The following is a 24,662-nucleotide window of genomic DNA, read 5'->3' as shown; positions in this document are numbered from 1 at the left end:
CATCTGAAGCACTTCTCTGAATATATTTATTTCTGTATTTATTTAATACATTTATATGCTGCTTTTTCACCCAGATAGGGTCCCCAAAGGGATGATCAACAGCTATGAAAACATTTAAAACATTAAAATAACTTTTAAAATTTATATATGAATACAATAAAAATGTATAGACATATAAACACACACACAAATAGAGAGGAAGTTAGTAAAAGTTTACCGTGGGTAAGCTAAACAAAACAAAAAAGTCTTCACCTGTAAACACTGATGGAGGGAAACAGGCAAATCTCCCTGGGGAGAGAGTTATAAAGTTTTGGTACCACTACTGAGAAGGCCCTTTCTTGGCTTGCCACTCAAGAAAGCCTCAGATGGTGGGGGCACCTGAAGCAAGGCCTCCAGAGATGACCGGAGTTAACGTAGATTCATATGGGAGAAGGTGGTACTGAAGGTATGCTGGCACCAAGCCATGCAGGACTTTAAAGGTCCATACCAGCACCCTGAATTGGTCCCAGAAGCAAATTGGGTGCCAGTGTAGATGGAACAAGACTGTAGTGATATGATTCCTGTGGCCTAGTCCAGTCAACTCTCTGGCTCCAGCATTCTGTACCAATTGTAATTTCCAGACAGTGTTCAAGGGCAGTCCCATATAGAGTGCATTAAACTAATCTAATCTAGATTGATAGAGCCTTGCCAGGAAAATAAATGGGGTGGAGGAGTCTGACTCTGTACCAACACAAGGGAATCAAGTAGGGTTACTAGGTCCCCCTAGTCTCCCAGTGGGAGGCGGGGGACCTGATGCTTACCTTTCTGGCTTGTCCATGATTCTACTTGCATATATGTGGTTTGCCACAGGTAGATTTTGGCCTCAAACAGGATAAAATGGGCCCATTTGGGGCCAAAATCAGCCTGTGGCAAAGTGAGGGAGCGCTCTTGGGGCAACGCAATGACATCACTCCCAGGAGTAACATTATTGCGCTGCCCCTGGAGCATGTCTGGGAGGCCTGTTCCTGTGCCTTGCCCCCCCACCAGCCAGCCAGGTGAGTGGTAGTGGGGTGGTGGTGGAGGGTGTAAGCAGCGGATCCCTTGCCCCCATCAGGGGAATAGGATCCCTAGAATCCACTCTCTTTTTCCATCTTCCATTTGCTGCTTATATCTTCCAAAGAGAAGAAGAGGTGACTTTACTTGATTCCTCTTCATCACTTCAGGCATACCTGTTCTGCAGTGCATTTTACTGCATGCCAAACAGCCGGACAAAGAGCACACTAATTGAGTAATGAAAAGGCAGGGGAATATATGTTCTGATGCTTTCCAGTGGATCAAGCCCTGTGAGTCAACTGTATTTAAGACTGGAAGCAAAGTTTCAGAATTAGTTAAAAAAGAGCAAAGCATTTTTTTCTTTTTGCATTTTTTGCTCATGTCATCAGACTTTGAAATCCTATATACTATGCAGTTACTGAATTGCACATGCTAGTGAACAGATATCCTCGCATTTTAGAAGAGAGCAAGTGGAGACTTGAAGGACTTGCAGAGGACATCTCATTTCCCCCTCCCCCATCATGTCCTCTTTTCCTTCCCTGCCACCCTCTTCCCCCTTTCCTGCTTCTTTTTTTCCTTCCCATCCATCATTGTCTACCACTGTCTTCACATGTCTCTCTCCCCACCAGCAGCCTCTCCCCTATGGCCCAGTTGCATGGAGGGGAACCTGCAGGGACCTGTATTCCCTTCCCCATACGATTTCTTCTTTCCCTCCTCTGATCAGCTTCCCTATGCTCACCTCTCCCTATGTGCTTCTTTCCTTCAAACCCACTAAAGAACTTGCAATTTTATCCACCTCCCATCTTAGAATCATAGAGTTGGAAGGGGACATACAGACCATGTAGTCCAGCCCCATGGCCAGTGCAGGAACAGCTTAAAACATCCCCGAGAAGTATTTGTCTAGCAACTCTTTGAAGACTGCCCATGAGGGGGAATACACCATATCCCCAGGCCACTGATTCTATTGCTGAATTGCTCTTAACATGAAGAAGTTTTTCCTAATGTCCAGCTGATACCTTCCCTCTTGTAGTTTAAACCCATTGTTTCAAGTCCTATCCTGTTACCAACAGGAACAGCTCCTTTCCCTCCTCTAAGTGACAGTCTTTTAAATATTTAGGGTAATCATATCTCCCTGCAACCTCCTCTTCTCCAAACTGAACAATCCTACGTCCCTCAGTCTTTCCTCGTAGGGCTTGGTCTCCAGGCCCCTGATATCTTGGTTTCTCTACTCTGCACCTGTTCCAATTTATCCACACCCTTCTTGCAGTGAGACCTCCAGAACTGCACACAATACTCCAGGTGAGATGTGACCAACACGGTATGTAGTGGGACAATGACATTTTGTGATTTAGATGCCATTTGTTGATACACCCGAAAGATTACTGCTGCATCATACTGACTGTTCATATTTGGCTTCCCATCCACCTGTATTCCAAGATCTTGTTCCCACACACAGCTACCCAGAAGTATATCCCTCATCTAGTATACATGCTTTGTATTTTTGTTACCCAGGTGAAGAACCTGACACTTATGCATGTTAAATCGCATCTTATTCATATCTGCCCACCTTCCCAGTGCGTTCAGGTCTAGTTGAATTCTATCACCATCTTCAAGGGTGTTTACTATTCCTCTTCATTTCGTGTTATCTGCAAATTTAATGAATAATGAGTAATCCTTTCACACCCTCATCCAAATCATTTATAAAATATTGAAAAGCATTGGCCCAGAACTGAGCCATGTGGCATTCTACTGGACACTTCCCTCCCATCAGACGTGATGCCATTGACAACTACTCTTTAGGTATGGTTATCTAGCCAGCTCCCTATCCATCTAACCATCCTAGAGTCCAATCCATTGTCCACCAGTGAAAAGCTTGACTGAAATCCGCATTTTCTCAGGAGCGCATGAAGCTGCCTTGTTCTTGTAGCCCCAGACCGTGGCCTTAAGGAGATCCCCATTCTGGGCCCCCACTTTGATTCTAACATAGGGTTAAGGCTAGAAAACAAGATAATGAGAGAGTGATGTCAATACAATCTAAACAACTATTGTGGAAGCCTTCTGAAAAATGATGAGTATTTATCTTTAAAAAACAATTTATGTAATATCATCAGCAGCAACAATCAACAGTGAGGCTACCTCCATAATCATGCCTGCTGTGACCAACTATCGTTTGGCTCCTCCTTCATAAAGCTGCCTCCTACAGGGGCCATTCCATGTGGTTGTTACAATACGCCAGTTTGGTGTACCGGCTACAGAGGTGGACTAGGATCTGGGTGTCCAAGGCTCAATTCCCTGCTCTGCCATGGAAACTCACTGGATGACATGAATGAAGTAAAATTAAAAAATGACTGCCCCAAGGTCACCCCTGGATAAGTAGGATTTGAATATCCCTAGACCTAGTCCAACCACTACACCACATTAGCTGTCCCATGCTAAAGAGGAGGAACCATGTTTGATCAATTTTATTTACATCTGAACAACAGAACAAACTTGAGTATTGTCAGTTTAAAGTCTTTTGTGCTAAGTCATATGTTCCTAGAAACCATTGAAGCAAATCTGTTTACAATTGGAAACACATTGGAAAAAATAAGTACCATATAATTTGATTTAGTTTAAATTTAGTAAATTGTAGTAAACTTAAATGTCTTGGAACATATAACTTACCATAAGAGGAAACAGTAACTCTTCAGTGTGGGCTAGATATTATGATAGCTTTGGGGTCTGTGCTGTGAAATACTATGTTGGATCCAACTAACTTTTCCCTAGAGATAAAAGGATGCTGGGATCCCTTTTGACACCCCCCCCCCACTATCCTGTGAGTTATGGGGCCAGAAATGGCAAAATAATAATAATAACAATAATAATATTCAATTTTATACAACCCATTCAGGATGGCTTAACACCAACTCAGAGCGGTTTACTAAGTATGTCAAAAAGGCATGTGAGACAGGGGACTGTAATGAGGAGTGGGACTGGACAAGACTGAGAGCCGGACCACACGTTACTAAATACACGAGACCGAGCGAGTGTCAATATTCGTGCCTCACCCCAAGTTCCCATGCCTAGATGAGTACGTGTCCTTGTCCGGCCACGCGTTCAGATCATCTGTTTTCAGTGGCGAGTGTACACGGTCTCGATCATCAAGTCGGTAATGTAGAGTTTCCGTCTCCATTTTCTTCCGCTTCCCGCCCTCGGCACAGTAATCCGTGCTCTCAATATCGCAGATAGATGGCGCTTACGTCTACGTGAGGGAACGTCAATAATTTATTTTGGATGTCAGTCACACAACTCATTTTTTTGCCTGCCATTGCCCAGTTCTACCCGAAGTACTCTCTCATCACAGTAGGTAATTGCCCTGGGTTTTTTCCCCCCACCATTTGACTGCTGCTTATATTCCACCCCTCCGCCCAAGCAACAATACTGGTCACACTGTCCTCAGCTACCAACAGGCACTAGCTCACAGCAAAAATCATAGCAACCATAAATGCCAAAGCTCATGATAATTCTTTTTCCCTATATTACTATTGTATTATATTAGGAGATGCTAACCTCCTTAACAGGGAAAATTAAGTGAGGTTTATGTGTGCCCACCGATTGGTCCGGACTTTATAGTCTAGCTTATTTGTGATCAACGGAAAACTATTATTGAGTTACACCACATATATTGAGTACAAATTACAGCCAACTACAAAGCAATTGATAAGCAAACATAATGACAAACATAAAATTTATCGTTACTCCCCCTGCTGACCACTTGAGGAACAATTCCTAACACTGATTCAGTTTATGAGGAAATGGAACAGATGCATGATGGGATACCGTTCGCCCGTCTCGGAGGAATGCCAAGAGAACCCGTGCAAAGGCAGACACGAGTTTGATTACGGTGCTGAAAGACTGGTGAGTGTACAGGGGAGACCCGTGTAAGTTGGTTTGCATGTCATTCGCATGTATTTAGTAACGTGTGGTCTGGCTCTGCGTGAAAAAGTGGGTTGAAGCCAACCCTCCATCTTGGAGAAAATACATAATTAGCTTTCTTCTCCTTTTCCAGTGCAAAAACCTGGCCAGTCCTTGAACACTGTTCCTTATGTCAAGTACACTGAATTAAATATAGATTTTTTTCCTGATTCATATATGTTATTTTAATCCCATTCATATGCATTTAAGCTTTATATGTATGATGTGCTCTACTGGCAGTTTAAATGAATTTTCACAATACTGCAAATTAAAAATCATTATCTTTCCTTGTGTCATGAAACTTATCAGAAAATATATGCCTATGTTCACTGTAAGTGAGGTTCAATTAACTGTAATGGATGATAATCAGATAAGCATGACGATTGATGACAGAACTTGGCAATCTTCACTAGGTAAATTCAATTCTTTTTTTGTTTTCTTGGGTAGCATCCAAAAGGATTTGGCTGGCATCATGGTTCTCTCCCAAGACTATATTACCATGTGAATGTTGACTTGTACACGTAAAAGAAGAGCTCTGCTGTAAATCTGTTGTCAGAGAGGAGAGAAACAAAAACCTTGGAGCTTCAGTAAGACAGTATAGGTCATCTGCTCGGCTTTGGTTGCTCTGCTGTGCTTAGCTGTGGATGTTCTCCCTGCCCTGGAGACCTCAACAGGCTCCTGGGCAGCCTGAGCCGCTCCAGGCCCGGAGTTCCCCAACTGCTCAACTTTAGAAGTGAGCAGTTCTAGTGCCTTGCTGATGCCTTGCAGAGTCTTGTGTTCATCTTTACTGGAGCCCCCACGGGTTCTCCTGGCTGGGCTAGCCAGCCCTTGCTGTCTTCCAGCTCCCCGTTGGACCCTGGAGGCCCCCACTGAGGCTGTGGACCCCGTCCTGTGGAGGCTGGGGCAGGCTGGGACCGAGATGCTGGGCTCCTGCCTCCCTTTTCCTTACTCATCCCCCCTAGGTTGGAACTGCCGCCGTCCAAGCCCATGGGGGACAAGAGGCAACCCTGGCTGGCCCAGACCTCCTCCTAGCCCGACTAGCCAGCTTGCTAGCTGGCCAGGGCTTAGACGAGGGCCTGGATGCTGCTTTCTTGCCGCCTGTTGCTAGAGCCATGTGGGAAGCCTGCACAAGCCTGAAAATGGCTGCCGCTGCCACCTCCTTCCACTCCTCGCTGCCAGGTGCTAAGTCTCTTTCCCGCTGCTGGTCCCTGGAACTGGCGACTGGTGTGTTCCGCAGGTGAAGCCTCGGCCTGTCGCCCATTCCGCGTGCTGCTGCTTAGTGATTTCGCCTGAGTGATTTCAGCTCCCACAGCAGTACCGCCCGAGCGACCACCGACTTCGCCTGCCAGAATGCACTGAGGCAGGGAGTGGGGCTGCTGGGTTTAAATAGCAACCTGCTGGACCAGAAGGAAGACCAGGCTCCTCAGGTTGGGCAGGCCCTCGTCCCCCATGCCCAACCATTGCCCGGCCGAAGCTGATTGGCCGACCGAGGCATTCGAATCCTATTGGGTGCGGGTGGCCTGGAGGAGCCTGAGAGAAGAAAGCATGGTGGCTGCCGTGCTTCCCAACCCCTCCAGCTGCTCCACGGACAGCAAACTGGCCACCCAGGTGAGTCTGGGGACCAATGCTTCACAGACCAATAGAAAGCATTACTGTCATAGCTGGAGCATTATTGTCATAGCTAGTCAGTATCCTATGTATGTTCTTTCTATCATAAAAAGAAATTCCAAACAAGATCCAATCTTAGGAACTGAGAACATAGCATCTTCACTAGAATCCAAAGACATATATGGAGAGGCATTCCAATAACTCCTCATGCCAACAACCTTTGGAAACAGCCAACCAGTGTACACGGATTCTGTCACATGTACCTGACTTTGCCCTGCTTTCTCCCACACAAACTGATAAAGGGAAGGAACAAAGGCACAATGCAGCATCATCCATTATATGAAGGGTTGGGACATGCTACTATTTAACTACTGCATTCCTGGGATCTCCACAGATGAAAGATAAAATCCTTTTTGGCAATCACATTCTCTACCTTTGAGAAATATTGTGTATGCCAAGCACAGACTAACTTGATCATGAAGGCTTACCTGCTAGTTCTGGATGCTTTTGAAATAGATAAAAGAGTTCTATGTTGTTCTATAATGACTATCCAATCTTTTTATTTTCTGCATCAGGAAGGGGAGAACATTTTCTATCTAGCTGTTGAGGATATTGAGACAGATACAGAACTGCTGATCGGTTACCTTGATAGTGACATGGAAGAATTAGAGGAAGAAGAGGAAGAAGTGATAGTTAACCAGGAGGAAGATGACAGCAACATCAACAGTAATAGCAGCCACAATAAGGAATTGCAACCAAGCTGTGAAAAAGGTAAAGGCAAGTAATGGAAGTTGTTCATACATGTCTATGTAAAAGAAGACAACCATTTCTTAATTTAAGAGAAATAAAAAGTCCTTTAGGGTTAACTAGTTGATAGGTAAAATATTTGTCTGTTGGCCATTATTTGACTTTGTGTGGAGCCAAGAATGCTTCTGTTCTTTTTATTTCAGTAGAATGCCTTTTTTCATAATGAATTTTCTTTTTAAACTATTTTTTCTTAACGGTAACTGTTACTTTGCTGTTTTCTTATGTTTTAATGTCTTTTTTTAACATTTTGGCAGTCACTGACTTTGCAGGATGAAAGCTAAAGAGAAGAACTGTTCAGTGAATTGTTCCCATTATTAAAAGTTATGAATTACAATTTTTTAAAGTTAATTTCATTTTCATAATCACTGTATTAATTTGCTTTCTGCAAAGAAGCATAAGTACCTGACTTTTGCTTATGAAGTAAGTTCATGAAGTAAGAAGTTTTCAGATCTTGTACTTCATGTTAGATCCTTTGCAAGTTAGCAAGACCATTTTAGATTTTCTGCCTCACTAACTTCAAAGTAGCTGGGGATCCTGTGAATCTGATCCTGCTCTTATAAATTACTGATCGGTTCCACTGGTCTGTGCTGAAACAACCCAGAGAAAGTTCTTGTTCAGGAATAAGCACAGACTGATTGGTTTTTCTTCCCAAGGCCTGTTTGTAAGTTACACTGAACACACATACAATCCATGTACAGAATAAACCTGATTTTTCTTTAAATGTGTTGAGTAATTCTCATGTTACATTCAATACCTGTACAGCTAAACCCCACATTTATGTGGGCGTTTGTCCCTGGTTTCATTCATAAAGTGAACACACATGACACAGATGTACATATATACATGCAGGGTTCACTGTAACATGAGAACAGGGCTTCTGCATTCAGGCATCAAGTTGAATGTGTGGTGTAATGATCACTGCTGGTGCCATGGACTGCCCGATGACGCATCGCGCGATGACATCATCGCACAGCGCAAGCCGGGGGCATTCGCCAGCAGATGGTTGAGGTGGCAGGCAGAGGCTGCTCCGTGCTCCACACGCTGCCCCGGCAACGGCGCCTGGCTGGGTCATGTGGTGGTGGTGGCGGCGGCGGCGGCAGCGGCCCGGGGCTGTCTGGCTGCAGCAGCTGTGGGCCAGCCATGCCAGCTCCGTGGCGCATGCCTCCGCCCCTGACACCCCCTCCGGCACCTTTCCAGTGCCCTTGCGCCTGAGGCCACCGCCTACCTGGCCTCTATGGGCGCTCTGGCCCTGGTAATCATTAAAGTGCTGGAACAGGATCTGGAAGTCCTGGATTTAAATTATATATTATAAAAATTGTGTACTTTCAGAGGATATTATCACAAAGAAGCATTTCGATTCATTCTTAAATTTTTATCCGCTGTAGATTCTATTAACTGCAAAGAGGACCATGCATGCCCTAACTGTGAATCCAGTTTTGCCAGTCAGGAAATTCTAGCTGAACATCTTCAAACATTGCACCAAAAACCCTGTGAAGAAAAGGAATTCAAATGCAGGAACTGTGGAAAGAAATTCCCAGTTAAGCAAGCTTTGCAAAGACAGTAAGTCAATATCGTTATAAACAATAAAGTGGGGTTGCTCAAAAGATTTATCAAGCGTGTGAAGGTCAATGAGGTGTAATGTTAAGCATTGTAAGGGCTGCAGCCATTACATTTCACTTCTTTGTACTATTACCATAACTGCATTACATGAGGGGGAACCGCTACCTAGCAGTAGCAGATGACAGAATTCCAACAAAAAGAAACTTCTGGAAGTTAAAATAAAGATAAACTACTTTTTCCCTTCAAGTAACCATGTTTTGAAGGATGATTAAAATTGATTGAGTTCTCTGCCCAACTGTGCAAGGAAATCACAGTGTGCTTGGGTGGGCAGGCCCAAACAGAGTTGTGTGCAGTCTGATTCCAGGATCCTTTGATTTTGCATGGGATGATGGTGTGCAGCTTCCAGACAGTGATTTGCAGAACGGACCTAGATCCGATAATGCTTATGTTCTTTAAAAAGAACTTTCTGAATGCATCCGTGTTTGCAGGAGGATAGCCAAATCCTGAAACTCAATGGATAATGTTTGTCCTATGTTTTCTTTTGTCTTTTGCTACAAGTGTCCTTCAGTGCACAGAAAATGTTGACCCGGGTGACCATCTGAGAAGTTTTCAGTGTTCTGTTTGCAGTACATCCTTCAGCTCAGAATCAAGGTTCCATGTTAGAATTATTGGACTACTCTCACCCTGCTGCTTGCCTCTTTTGCATGTTTGCTTGTTTTTGAGGGTTTTTTTTTTAGTTGTGAATCCTCCCTGCGCAAGATGAGAAATGTTTTTATTCCTACCTGCAGTAAGCTGTGCATGAAGTGACCCCAGAAGCATGTGTTAGGCGCACTCAGAATGCCTGCCAAGTGGTTGATGTTTAGTATCATTTCTTGATGTGTTATTTTCCCTTCCTCAACTATCCAACATCAGCTATGAGCAGCACAAAGAAGCATGCCGAGGGGATGCCAGGTTCGTATGCAAAGCTGATAGCTGTGGAAAGAGGTTCAAGAGTAAGGATGCCTTGAAGAAGCATAAGGAAAATGTTCACTCTGGTAAGGGAAATAATGAAATTCTTGTGGGTTAGTGACAGCTTTACAGAGTTAGCATTTTCTTAGACAAATTCATAGAGACATTTATGTATCAGTGGTTGCTAGAAGCTTCATGGATCAGTGAGCAGAGTTGTCACCTTTGGTTTTTTTCAGGTGGTCTGTAGTGAAGAGCAAGATTCAGGTTCAGTGGCACCTTAGAGACCAACTAGATTTCTTTGATTGACTAACTAGATTTCATTGAAGTCAGTGCTCTTAGAACATAGCCTTGAGCACATGACCCTCTGGCATTCAGTCAATGTGTAGAGAGGGAGAGCAGGCATGAGTGTGCTGGCCTTACACACACACACCCCACACACCTCTGTGCAGTCTTTGAACCTTCAGCATGGTGCTTACATGTGGAAGAAATCTATGGAAAAAGTACCACCCACCCAGTGATCAGGAACATTTGGATAATGGGGTGGAAGCATATGTCGGTGCTTTTTCTCTATGCACAGGCATTGCATTGATGAGTTGGGGATTGTACAGAAGTGGGGCAAGCATGTTCGTACCCGCTGTCCCTCTCTTCCTGTTGACTGAACACCCTGAGTAGTGTACTCAGGGCTGGTGTAACTCTGCTTAGGATTGCACAGTATATAAATCTGGTTACCATTCCATGGGGAAGAAAAAACAGGAGAGTCACACCAATCTCTGAAGAATGAAAATAGGCAAAAGTCAATGGTGCAAATAAAGGTATTTATCCAAGCAAAAATTCCCTACGATGGTTGTTGGGGGTTTCCCGGGCTGTATTGCCGTGGTCTTGGCATTGTAGTTCCTGACGTTTCGCCAGCAGCTGTGGCTGGCATCTTCAGAGGTGTAGCACCAAAAGACAGAGATCTCTCAGTGTCAGAGATCTCTCAGTGGTGACACTGAGAGATCTCTGTCTTTTGGTGCTACACCTCTGAAGATGCCAGCCACAGCTGCTGGCGAAACGTCAGGAACTACAATGCCAAGACCACGGCAATACAGCCCGGGAAACCCCCAACAACCATCGTTCTCCGGCCGTGAAAGCCTTCGACAATACAAAAATTCCCTACGCTTTTCGCTCCAAAGCTTCTTCAGGGGAATCTGCAGGGGAAAAGGGAACAAAATAATGGGACACTGCAACCACTGTCAAGTCCTGCTTGTGAGATTCTCGGAGACATCCAATCATACCATTGAGGTTCTTTCTTTTCCAACAAAGCAATTCCTGGGTTTCAAGTCCTGTGTTCCTATTTTGTCAATATCTGTTTCAGAAACTGTTGAGAAAAAAGCCTGAGACTTTATGATTAAGTCACAGTGGCCAGATGCAAATCTGGAATTGAAGCTTTTTCACAATGTACATGTTTAATGCTCACATTTGACTAGAGTTGCTGCCAAATTTTGCCTAAAGCAGATTTTTTAGTGAATTGGAATGGTGAGAGAAGCAAAAAATAATTTTTATAAGGGGAACATAATGTTTTCAGGTGTTTGCATTGCAACATTGTGACATTTTAAACTTACAAAGATGCACGTTTTGAATGATTTTTGGTGGATTTTTGGAAGCCAGTTAAATACAAAATTCAGAAGTATTATGCTGGCAGAGGATTGCAGCCTGAAGCTCATTTGGATGTGTGGAAACATTTCTTGGTATTAATTAGTTACTTTAAAGGGCAAAGAAAACACTTACTGCAATTACAGTTGAGAAGAAACTTTGCTGTTTCTCTTAATTTATTTTGTATGAGAGAAAAATTAAATGAATACATGAAAACGTTCAGTAGCTGAAGAAATGAAACAATTTGGTTCTTGTTAGTCATTGAAATCTTCAGAGTAGCCAGTGCCCAGTGGCAGAGGGACTGCCAGGGGAAGATTAGTATGGCTGTCTTAGATACGGATAGGTTGCAGGTGGACATGTGAAGAATATGTGTTTGCCCCCCTCCCCCAATTTGGAATGAAGAGACGGACACAAGGCTTGGGTGTAAACAGGGCCATTTATTGACAAACAATAACTTAAGAACGGCAAGGTTCTTAAACCTCTGGCCCTCTCAAATGCAGCCGATTTATCCAAAATTTCTTGCCTACCCTTAGCCACCTCGTCTTCATCTGAGGACGAATCAGCCTGGAGTGCCCTCTTAGTTGGGGGCTTCTTAGCAGGCTGCTTATCCTTACTTGGGCCACTGCCTTTTTTTGGTGGCATAGCGACCACTAAATATGCACACCTCCCTTATGAAACCCTAGTGTTCTACTTCTCCTTATTCTACCTCCACTTGATTGCTATTTGCTTGCTGCCCTTTTACTTATTTATTTATTTGTTGTTCTTATTAAAGACCACTGCCTAGAGCCAAAATATGAATGGCCACAAGCACCTCTGTCTGGCACTGAAAACTAAGCCAACTGGCTACACACCTGCCTTTGCCTAAAATGGCCACCCTCAATGGGCTCCACTGTACTGAGGCAAAATGGCCTTCACCCACCAGTGAACAGGCCCAGCTACGGGAATTATAATGGCTACAATAGCAACAGGCCCACATAAAATGGTGAGGTGTGTGTGTGTGCCTCTAATATCACAAATAGAAGGGCAAAGAATTAACAAACGGAGGGTTATCACTCGCCCCCAACTCTCAGGCAACATCTGTGGCAAGGAGGGGTTGGGGGTTCAATCAGCACTTCCCCCAAGGCCTCAACTAGGCGGGACGAAAGCCCCCCTGGGAAAGTCCAAGCCTCCCCGGAGCTGTGCCGAAGCACCACCAGGCTCCATGTGAACCACCCAACCAAGCCCCACTTAGCCACAACAGGAACTCCCTGTGCCGCCCGCAGGCTGTGCCGATGCCCAAAGTGGGACCATGGAGCAACCACTATCCCCACCACTGCTCCAAGCTGCGCTGCTGCGAAGGCTGGATAAGCAGGCTGAATGAGGCGCTCTGCTGCGAGTCCCTTGCTGCTGCGCAACTGAAGGGAGCGCAACTGAAGCAGGCCACACCGTAGCCACTCCCCCTAGGAAAGCTGAGGCCAGACAATGCTCTGATGCCCTAGAGCTTTCATGGTGTCTGCTGAAGGGGTGGAGGCGGAGCTGGCCTTTAGTGGGGGTGGCTCTGGCCCCACCAAATTCCTCAGATGCCCGGGAATGGGCCATCGTCCTCTCCTTCTGGGCGGGAAGGCAAATGGTGGCACCTGGTTGACCGTGCTGCACATGTCCCGGGAGTGCCATTTTGTTCTGTGTCGGAACTTATTGATTCTGATCTTTGGAATCTGGTGGCAAGAAAAAGGGGTAATCAGCAAGGCCTAGAATGTGTACTCCTGTGTTGCTTTGTACAGTCTGCGGCCTACTCAGGGCTGAATTATTTGTATAGGAGGATTATATTCTAGGCATTGCTTCCATGGTAAACATCAGACATCAGTAACAGGATTCTGATACCAAGGCTCACTTTCTAGTGAAACTGAGACTCCTGCAGGCTCTGGGACTGGTGTAATTGTAGGGTTGCCAGGTCCCTGACTCCTCTGGCGGGAGATCAGAGGCCTGGCATTTAGCTTTTAGTTTCCTTTTTTTTCTTTCTGTAAATTATTTTTATTAGGTTTTTATAATGGGGAAGGGGATTACAAAAAGAAAAAAACAGGAATAATCGAAGAAGACTCCAAAGACCCAGTTGTCACATTATCTCTAGTCCTTTAACCGTGAATATACAATATCTAACATGTTATAAAACATCTAAACTTCCAATAAGTCTATCTTAAACATCATTAAACATAGAGAGGCAACAAGCTCTGGGTCATAATCTGAATTCCATTATATCTTTCTTTCTTTCTTTCTTTCTTTCTTTCTTTCTTTCTTTCTTTCTTTCTTTCTTTCTTTCTTTCTTTCTTTCTTTCTTTCTTTCAAGAAATAATAGTGAAGACAGAAGGCTCGAAAGACCCATCAATCCCCCACTCTCTAATCCCTTCAGAGCACATAAACAGTATAACAAGATAGAAAGAAAAATACACATAGGACATTGTATTAAGCTTGTACTATTGGATCATAATCTGAGTTTCATTCTCTTTTTCTCCGTCTTAATTCCTCTAACTTGGTAAAACAAGTCCTCCTTTCCAGTGCTCAACCAAAGGTGACTTATCTTCTTGCCAATTCTGGAAGGGGTCAGTTAACATGCTGTGGTCTCTCTGTTTTATTTTCTTTTTTAATATACGTTGCATACTTTTTTCTTCATTCAGAAACGGTATGCTGGGTTTCTCCCCCACAGCTCTGCTTTGTTGCTCCTCCCCTTTCTTCTTTGTCGCTTGTATTTTCACAAAGAAGGACTGGTATACTCCTCCATTTTGTAAACTGAGCTTTTCATCATTCCGCTCTAATTTTCTTTCAGATAAGTCTGTCCCTTTGAAATTTTCTTCTGATTTAGTATCTTTAAAAAAAAAATTATTGGATGGGTCAATACACAAATCATAATATTCAATATCAATATCCATCACATTATATCACTCCCACCCATTCCCCTGCCTTTTCAATTGACTTCCAACAGTTTTCCATTCCCTTCAGCTACATTATCACTATCTCCTATAATATTAATTTCTACATTATAATGTATAGTATAACATATCTATATCTATCATATTTAAAATAAATCTCTAATATTACTTTCAAGATTATAATATAAAATATACTATATCATTCTTACTTATACACTATCCATATTTTCACCTGTAACGAATATAAAGTAAAGATCCATTCTCCCCTCTTAACAACTATCCAAAGACCACATTTTGCCTTTCATGTACCACTCTTCTGATTTAGTATCTTTCATGATGTCTTTGTCCATTTCCAATCCAAGTATCTCATCTGCTTAATAACCCACCCGTCAGCTTGGCCATTTCTTGCAATTTAGGAAATATTTCTTCCAGAAAAGCTATTTTAAAGTTATTTGTAGATGTTCTGTCAAAACTCTCATCAAAGTGGTAGAAAGCTCCGCTCTTATTGTTTATAGTTCCAGAAATTTATTGCTTTCCAGCTACCCTGTTGGGAGAGTCTTTTTTGCAATCACTGTTCCGTGCCTAGCTCCCACCTCCCAGCATTTGTAAAAGCAGCCGCCTCGCCGGAGGTTAATAAATCCCCTCCTTATCAAGCTGGCTAGCCCTCATAAAGTCATAAACAATCTTCTTACTTGATGGGAAGTCTAGTAGGTTCACTTTTATTCAGCCTTTCAGGTGTCTTTGTTTTGTCTTGCCAGGAATCTGCTTTATTTTCGCTTGTCAGAATTTCGGATTCTGCAGCTTTGTAGCCATTTTGGCTTCTCCCTTGGTCCTTGCTGTCTGAGCCGGTGTGGGGGCTGCACAGGGGGTTGCTAGTCCCCTTGAGCTCTTCCACCTTGCTCTAGCCTGCCTCCCCTCTCAAGGAGCCAGGAAGATCACGACAGAGAGCTTGTAACTCAGCTGCTGTGCCCTCGCTGCTTCATTCTGAGAGTCAGCTTTTAGTTTCCTTTGTTGTGCATGTGTGCAGTGCGTGCATGCTCCTGACTTGCGCAATGGCATCATTTCCGGGAAGTGACATCATTGCATGGGTCATTGGCTGCCCTAGGAGCACTTCTGTGCTTCCCACGGGGGCAAATTTGCCCAAATCCGGCTGCTGCAGAGCACAGGAGCACTGCCATGCTCTGCAGTGGCCTGATTTGGGCCAATTCAGGATCCAGCTGAATTTGGGCCATGTTCAGCCTGAATCAGGCAGCAGCACTGCGCAGGAACATGCTGCTCCACCCAGGAGTGCACCGTGCCACCCAGGGGCATGCTGTGGAAGGCACATTCCCCTCACTGGCCAGGTAAGTGGAGGCAGAGGGTGGAGGGTGGGAATGGAGGATCCCCTGCCCCTGGTGGGGGACTGGCATCCCTATGTGATTGTGAAGACAGAGTGCTCACAACTTACAGAGTTTCTGGGAGAAGTCATAGGTAACCAGGTATGTTGGCAAGGAGATATTCTTGGGGTCAAGGGATAAAGGAAGTTCTTTGTGGTCCTTTGAAATCACTGCAAGAGGTGTAGTGTGAGTCTTTTCTGAAATGGCTGCAAACACTCTGTTTGTTCTCCAGGTTCTTCAAGTCCTAGCACTTCACTTGTGATGCAAAAGTGTTTAGGTCCTGGGCTATGACACTTTAAAATAGAGAGGCCATCTGGTGTGGACATTTTAAAAAAAAATTCGTCTCTGCTTCCTGCTTTGCAGCCCCCCCCCTTACAAATAATATGTAAATATTCCAGTCTTTGTCAGGCAATATGTCACATGGGCCTTTAGTTATAAACAAAGAAGGAGGATTGTAGCAGTCTCCCTCTGAAACGGAACAGATTAATAGAATAGTAAGAGAAACTTAAAACCATGGTAAATAATAGACAACCTAATTATATTCTCTGTCACGTTTTAAACCAACTGTGAAAAGGGAAGGAAAATACATCTGGTAGATGACCTTTAGTGGGTGCATAATTTTACATGACAGATCAAATTTTTATTAGAGATATTTGTTGCTTTTTTATTCACTTATGAAAATGTTAATAGAGTTCTGTTTTTTTCTGAAGACTTGACAGGACAGACCAATATAAACTTTACTTTCAGTGAAGAAATAGTAGTTGAGGCATTGACCAAAATAATGCAAGAATTGGTCTTTTAGATTTACAATTCATGCTCAGTTTGCAAAATGGGTGAATAGAAATATCTCACAGATTCTTTGAAACTCCTGAAATGAAGTTTGATTTTTTTTAAAAAATCCTAAGGACCACTCATTACTTCTGAGACAAATTCAATATGATCATGAAAAGTAAATTCCAACACATCTTTGATATGCTTTCTGGTTTCTCATACAGAGCTCAATGCTTTCAGAAGCCTAACCCGGTACACTGGGGCAGGAGTTTGGATCTAGAGGCCTCTGCTCCTGGAGGACTTACTTCCCTCTGTACAGCCACAACTGCTGGCACACGTTGCCTCCTCTTGTCACACGATTGTCTCTTTTCTTCATTCACTCCTTTTCTTGTTACCAGTAGCATGTCCATTGCCAGGGAGACAATTGCAGTGTAGTGTAGTGGTTAGAGTCTCAGCCTTCAGTCTGGAGTTCAAATCCTCACCCTACCCCACAGGATTGTCATTAGGTAAAATGAGGAAGAAAGCTATATATGCTGCCCTTCCTCCTTAGAGGAAGCAGGTGGCAGTGTATTACATAGATTACTGTTATTTTGAATTTACTGTTATTTTGAATTTCATGCTTATTGTTCCCAGTTTCAAAAATATTAGGCCCAGCAGCATGAATGTACAGTCTTTGAATCTAGTCTATAAGCAGTTTGAGGATTTTGATTAGAAAACCAGACTGATCCAAGCACTTCCTCAAAGCTGCATGAACAGTACTGCTAAAAACCTACTTTGAATATCTGTTGTATCAGAAAATAATTCAAATATCATAAGACATGACACAGTTGTGTTATATTCTTGTAATGATGCAGTTGCATAGAGGTACTTTGGTCACATCATGAGAAGACAAGACTCACTGGAAAAGTCAATAATGCTAGGAAAAGTGGAAGGCGGTAGGAAAAGAAGAAGACCCAAAATTAGATGGGTTCACTCAATAAAGGAAGCCACATTCTCCAGTTTGCAAAATCTGAGCAAGTCTGTTACTGAAAGGACATTTTGGATGTCTTTTATTCAAAGGGTTGTCATAAGTCGGAAGCGATTTGATGGCACCTAACATACACGTAGAAGTACCTTGGTATAATGTTTTCATGGATTTCTCCCCTCTTCATTTTGCTTATATCCTTTCCCCCCCTTTTCAGATGGTTAGCAAATTCATGAATTGAGATAGAGGTACAAATATAAACATGCTCTCTGCCCAGAAATATAATAGAGAACTGAGTGCAGACAGCCAGTGCAGTGCAGGAGTTAAACTGTTGGACTAGATCTGGCTCAGATCCTCATTTTGTCATAAACATCACTGGTCATCTGTTATGGACCAGTCACGCACAAACGCACATGCACAATTCTGTCTCTTTTTTAGCCTAACCAACTGTGCAAGGTTGCTAAAAGGATAAATGAAGAAAATCAGAGTCATACTTTCCTGAATTGCTTAAATAAGGGGCAGGATCATAATGTAATAAATAACAGAAAGTATTTGTTCACATTAGGCTCATGGAAGACTGTAGGACAGAACTGATATAATCTATTGGGCTGTGGATGTATGACTTGCTATTCTTTATAAATGCAATTTCCTAGAAAATAATCATTAGTTAATAAAGAATTAAGTAGCACATTCCACAGTGGATGCAGCCAATTGTCTATGTTAAGCCCTGTGTCAGATATGTAAAAGGAGCCATTTTGTAAGGTAATTTGTTTTTTCTTAAAGCAACCAAACATTTTTGGCCTACATTCCACTGGCAAAATCTTAAACAGGGCACCCACAGAGCTGTCTTGTAACTTAATACCTCAGAGGTGGGTAAAGGCATAAAATTCTTGTGCCTGTCAAAAGGCCTGTGAAAAATGGCATGAGCAGTAAAAACATTTGGCCTCTTTTTCTTTGTACTTTTTTATTAAAGCTATTTGGTGGTATTTTGTTTCTGTTTTAGGAAACTCTAGGAAGAGGCTGATGTGCTCAGTGTGTAGCAAGAGGTGTTCTTCAGCAGCAAATCTTCAAGAGCATCGAAAGGTCAGTAAAATAAAGGCTAACCCTCAGCAGGTTTTGGCTTTGTTAAGATGTAAGGCTATAAAGTGTGGTCACTAGAGAGTCACTGTAACAAAAACACTATTGGGCAGCCTTTTCGTGCTCACGAAGATAGTCGTCTGCTTGGATTCTGAGTATTTATTTTAATAAACTTAGCCAATCCAAAATAAAACTATTTTATAGTGTTCCATTCTTTGCTATGGTCAATATTTTGTTTCTGTTATATATCTACTCTGCAACCAAAATCTGCTCTGAATCCATTATATCAAAGTTCACAAGAATAATCGGATAACTAGGTAAATCTCACAAACATTTTAAACAGCTTTTTTCATTAGTTCACCATTGTGGTCTCTGTGCAGTGCCATATGGGGTACTGGATCCAGAGGAGTCAGCCTTTAAGACTAACCAACTTTACTGTAGCATAAGCTTTCGTGAATCACAGTTCTCTTTGTCAGATGCCTCTGACGAAGAGAGCTGTGGCCCTTAGCTTATGCTACAGTAAAGTTGGTTAGTCTTAAAGGTGCTACTGGACTCTTTTCTATATGGGGTATTGTGCATGTGAAGGTCTGCTGCTGAAAATTCTAGTTGCTTGCAATGCATTCTTCCTTTTTTTCACTTTCTCATCCTTTTCAGGCAATAGATAGGGGAGGAGGAGCACCAGTCTGTCAGTTCTTTCTGCCGCAGTTAAGAGTTTCATTCTCTTATAAGTTCTCTTATCTTCTTCCATTTCTCTGAGGAGAAACTGAGGGAAAAAAATTAATTTTTTCCCATGTATCTACCATGGCTCAAAGAGCCCTGTTTAAAGTATGTGTGGATGGTGGAGCGAAGGTCTCTCAGTCTGCCAACCACTCCTTATTTTTGCACGATGTCTCTTGCTGCCCTATGTATTTATTATTTAAAACATTTGTATGCTGCCTTTCTACCTAAAATAGAATTCCCAAGGCGGTGAATGTTAAAACACTGACAAATAACATAAAACAACATTTAAAATAATTTAAATTTAAAATAATATTTATAAGAGTATTAAAAACACACAAACACACAACACAAAAACACAGGGGAGGGCCAATAACAGTTATTGGTGGTATGCCAGACAAAACAAAACAATCGTCACCCTTTGGCTGAAGAAAACAATAGAGGGGAACAGATGAATCTCCTTGGAGAGGGAGTTCCAAAGTTTTCCCTCCTTGGAAACTTTGGAACTCCTTGGAAACTTTGGAAAACTTTGGAACTCCCTCCTTGGAGAGGGAGTTCCAAAGTTTTCATTCCATGACTGAGAAGACCCTTTCTTGGGTTGCTACCCATGTAGTCTCAGATGGTGGGAGCACCCAAAACAGGGCCTCTGAAGATGACCATAGTGAACTGGTAGGTGAACTGCCAATATACCTTGAAGACTTGTCATGACAAGTCCTCTCATTTGAAAGTGGCCATGTTTCAAGATTCTTCCCATCCAGCAAGCCTGTTTGGCCTTGGTTCTGTTGGTGTCAAAGTTGATTCTCTTCAATTCTGTTCCCTACTGTGCTGCTGACCACATCTGCAAAGAGACCCACTATATGATCTCATAGCACCTCTGAACCTTCTTCAAAGAAAGCCAAGCCTAAGCATGGGGTCTAAACCCTGGGTTGAATTGTATAGCTCTTAGTGGGTTCTTCAAGCTTCTGATGGCATCAGCCACACATCACTTACCCGAGTTGCCATCCTGCCATCCTGATTATCCATCATGTGAGAAGAGACAGAATTATGCCTGGGATTCCTATTCCTTGGCTGGATTCTCTATCATCTTTCTTACCACTGTAGAGTAAGATGTTGCAAAGGAACATGCAAATCTTCTAATGTAAATATGTTTCAATGTGTATCAATCTCAGTTTCATTAATAATTTTGAATTTTTAAGTTAATGTTCTACAAAAAGGGATGCTTGAAGACTGTTTATATTACATCTTAATAGCTAAAAATTGCTTTACATGGGTGTGGCCCAGTGTTCCTAAATCGGAGCTCTGGTTTTATGTGTGGTGTTGTTATACTTACTAGAAAACAGATGCTTGTTTTGCTGTCACTCTTTTATGAACATCCATGAAGGTCCTAAAAAGCCATAAACTAGTACAGCATTTCTGCAAGCTATACAATTGAGTACACTCAGTGGGATTTGGGGCATGTGGCATATGATGGCTGCTTTGCATTTGAAGCAGCCATGGCAACTGCCCACAAAGGACTTCACTTTATAAATGTTATACATCTGCCACTACATATGCCAGATGTAGACTGAATGCCAAAATAAGCTTACCTAAATACAGGTTTTCAGTAATGTGCAAAAGCTTCAATGTAGGCTATACCTTGTACAACCACTTGTCTATTTATTGTGATATTCTTTCCACGTACCTGATTTACAGTGCAGTGCTAAGCTGAGTTAAACCTATCTAATCCTGGTGGTCTGAGTAGACTTAGAAGGGTGTAACTTTGCTTAAGATTGCACTTCTATTGATATAGGGGTAAACCTCTCTATCGAATATACTGCACTCTTGCCAAGATCTTAGGCATATTGGATTAAGTGAAAAAGAGTGGCATAGCGGCTTCTGCACTTAGAGGATACTCAGATCCTTGTTAAGATGTGGCCTGGGGCATATGAAATATGAATCTACCTTCTGTCTCAGTATATAATACTCTGTGATTGTAAGTCTCCAAAGTCTCAAGCAGAGGTCTTTCCAAGCCCTTCTTCCTTGCATCTTTTTGACTAGATATGCTAGGAATTGAATTTGGAACCCTGTGCTATGGCTGGTCTAGGAGATCTTTCTCTGTCTCTGTCTTATGCACACAGCCTAATCTTTCTCCTAGATAAACCATCCTTCTGAGCATTTTGAGGGTATGGCAGAACATGCATATAACACCCATTTTACCGGTCACCAAGCCATTACTGGATTCAGTTCAAGGTTCTTGTTATCAAAGTCCTTAATGGCCTTGGACGTACATACCTGCTGGATCACTTCTCTTGTTGTGGCCTGCCATGACAGCTTTGCTCATCTGAACTGAGAGCAGAACCACAAGTGACAAAAGGCACAGATTGGACACTTGTCTGCTTCCCTCAAGTTTTGATGGGAAATGTAGGCATCCTGGTCTCACAGCTTCGCTCTCTGACTGCTGTCCAGTGGACTTTTCAACTGTCACTTGTCCAACATTCCGCCAAGCTGCCTACATTTCCCATCAAAACTTGAGGGAAGCAGACAAGTGTCCAATCTGTGCCTTTTGTCACTTGTGGTGTCTTCAGAAAGGGCATCTCTGCAAACTTGTGAGATTGGCAACTGCCCACCACAGAGAGAATGAAATAGGCTAGTGGAAGAGCCTACCTAAGGAGGTCAGAAGGGCTCCCATTCTACTATCATTTCACAGAATGTGCAAAACAGAAATATTCAGGAGGGCATTTTGATAAATGAATTAGAAATGCAGTATAATGGCACAACTGAGCTATACCCAGCAGCCTCTGCAGCCCTGGTCTTCACTGGAGGTCTCTCATCTAATTACTAAGACCAACCCTGTTTAGCTTTTGAGATCTGATGAGATCAGGCTCACCTGGGCTAGTCAGGTCAGGACTATCTATGCTCTACCTCAACATTTTCACTCATCTAAGCAAAGCCTTCTGAGGGTGCCACACCACAAATGATAAGAGTGACTAATTAAAATAACAATTGAAACAATTTGCTAACCCCCCAGGTCCAACAGTGGTATTATTGTATTTCTGGTTTCTTTCTATCTTGCTGTTCAGTGCTCCTTTCAAGATTTGAAGGGGAGATGTGTCACTTTGTCAGCAGATCCTTTTACCCAGATTGGCAGCATTCCATAACCAGGTATAAAATCTGTGCTGCTCTGGCATACAGTCAGCAGAAAGAGGGCTTTCTTTTTTGTACTCTGGTTTAAGTAGGCTGTGTTCACATCTCTGTTTGCACATGGAAAATACATAATATGAAGAGAAAACATCAGTCACAAGGATTCATTCATGCTCTGGGATGCAAACATTGTGTGGTATGGCTTGGTTTACATGTAAATTTTCAGAGTTTGCATGAAGGAGCGCCTTTAAACTTTTATGATTTATTAAATTTCTTATAGAAGCAAAGAACTTGTCCCAGATCTGGCACGGTTTTAGGAGAGTGAAAAATATCAGAGACTTGTATTTTTAAAACTAAATCCTACACAAAAGTCGTCAGGACTAGCTAGCCATTTAGAACTGCATGAACAGTTTGAAAGGTCAGATCACATTGCCTGGATTAGCAGATCGCTTTAAGAGCTTATAGTATTAACTAAGTTCTAAGGAAGAACAATCAGGGAGATTTATGGACTTTAAAATAGTTAGCGTCTGCCAGGAAGTCTCAATCTGAGCGTATCTCTAAGCATGTCTATGAAAGTGTTCCAGAGCATGCTCCTGTTCTGTGGTAGTTGTTTCATATGGTTATCCCAGATTATTAACCAGCCTCATGATGTTGCTGTAGACTTATTAACAGAGAGGGGTTTGGGTTTTTTTGATAGCATATTGTAGAAAACATCTTCTTGCTTATCTGAGCAGTAGATTGAATGCAATAAAATAGTGGCATTCTTGACCAAGAGGACTTTATTGATTTCACATTCAGATTTCTGAAACAGGCTTGTATAGTGTCTCAGTGGCTAGTTCAGCCATAAAATGAAACCATGGTTTATTTTAACTACGCTGAGTTGGTGAAATAGGATTCAACTCACAATCACTCAAAACCTGGTTTGTCTCAACTAATGTTGGTTTCATTATCTTCTCTATGCTGCCTAGGAGGGTGTCTCCAAAGATCAAATTAAGATTAACCTAGGTATCTTCTTTCGGACAACATGCAAAACCATAGCTAAGACTAATTCATACACATCCATTTGTGAGGCTCCAGAGGGTTAGAAACATAGGCTCCCATTTGACTTCTTGCGAAATCTACCAATACTATAAGATATTCTTCCTGGTCTCATCCAAAAATGAAATATTCCTAGAGTAAGATAATATTCATTGCAATCAATTGAATAACATCTGCAACTTGATGAATGTGGGAGATCTATGATATTTTAATGTTGGGATTGGCACCAAAGTGTGAAGAATTAACACTGTTTTCCTCCTAGAAATCCACTCCTCATGAACATTTATTAGTTCCAGAAGGGAAAAAAGACAGGCTTGTATCTCTATTGTATCTCTGTGTCCTCCCCTAAGTGGGCTTATCACAGCTGTGGGGCGTGGAGGGGACATACTTGTTGAGCACAGAACAGGAGCACCATGGTGCTGCATCCCTGATTCACATGTTCTTTTATCTTGTGTAACTCTATTCAGTAACATTTTTAGATGAGTTGTTCCTTCAGGGGTCTACTGACCAAAGGAGAAAATGTACTATATTTGGACCAGGCAGCACTCAAAAGTGGTATACTAGCTTTCTCAGTCTGAATGTTTGAGGAAAAAGACAGGGAGTTCCTGTCCCAAGACATGTTTCTGTGCACCACTGACTATATTGCGTATAGATTTGTTTAGACCTACCATGGATTTTATTTATTTATTTAAAATATATGCCTACCTTCAATCTTACTATCCCAGGATCTAGGATACAAGAAATTTGAGGAAACATATAACTATATTTTAAATTGTCCATGTGTTAAGGTATCAAGTTACAAAAAGGTCTCACTTGGATAAAGGATTAAATAAAAATGTGCTTTTAAAAAGAATTATAATCAAAAGTTCTATAGTTCCACTGCTCATTGGAACGTGCAGATTCCCTGGGAAGTAAAGAGGAGGAGAAAAAAGCAAAACACAACAGGTTGGATCTAACAGCTTTTCCCTTGGTGGAAAAGGAGAAGGACTCCTTCGACCACCAAAAAAGCTTTGCTGGAAACCATGTGACCTACCTAGACAAAACCTCTGTGGGATAGGGCTCTACTAAGGAGGTGTTACAACCCTTCATCCAGGCCTTTCTCTTGTTATTTTAAACCACTGTACCAATAAGTTCCTCAGGCTGGAGAGTTGTGAA

The 24,662-nt window shown here is 42.4% G+C and overlaps 1 protein-coding gene across 5 annotated transcripts in view; it reads left to right on the top strand.

The window, feature by feature from the left end:
- Positions 1-24,662, top strand: part of PRDM5 (PR/SET domain 5) — a 130,804-nt gene that overhangs the window by 33,255 nt on the left and 72,887 nt on the right. For 4 of the 5 annotated variants that reach the window (XM_054990170.1, XM_054990169.1, XM_054990172.1 and 1 more), the window contains exons 4-8: positions 7,170-7,365; positions 8,787-8,961; positions 9,520-9,612; positions 9,874-9,995; positions 18,559-18,638. In XM_054990170.1, coding sequence (XP_054846145.1) covers positions 7,170-7,365; positions 8,787-8,961; positions 9,520-9,612; positions 9,874-9,995; positions 18,559-18,638 — 666 coding nt within the window. The remainder of the gene's footprint in view (positions 1-7,169; positions 7,366-8,786; positions 8,962-9,519; positions 9,613-9,873; positions 9,996-18,558; positions 18,639-24,662) is intronic. The other variant, XM_054990171.1, reaches the window with a different exon arrangement.

Source organism: Eublepharis macularius, chromosome 10 (genome assembly GCF_028583425.1).
Source record: "Eublepharis macularius isolate TG4126 chromosome 10, MPM_Emac_v1.0, whole genome shotgun sequence".
NCBI classification, from domain to species: Eukaryota; Metazoa; Chordata; class Lepidosauria; order Squamata; family Eublepharidae; genus Eublepharis; species Eublepharis macularius.
This window is presented reverse-complemented; position numbering and strand designations above follow the sequence as displayed.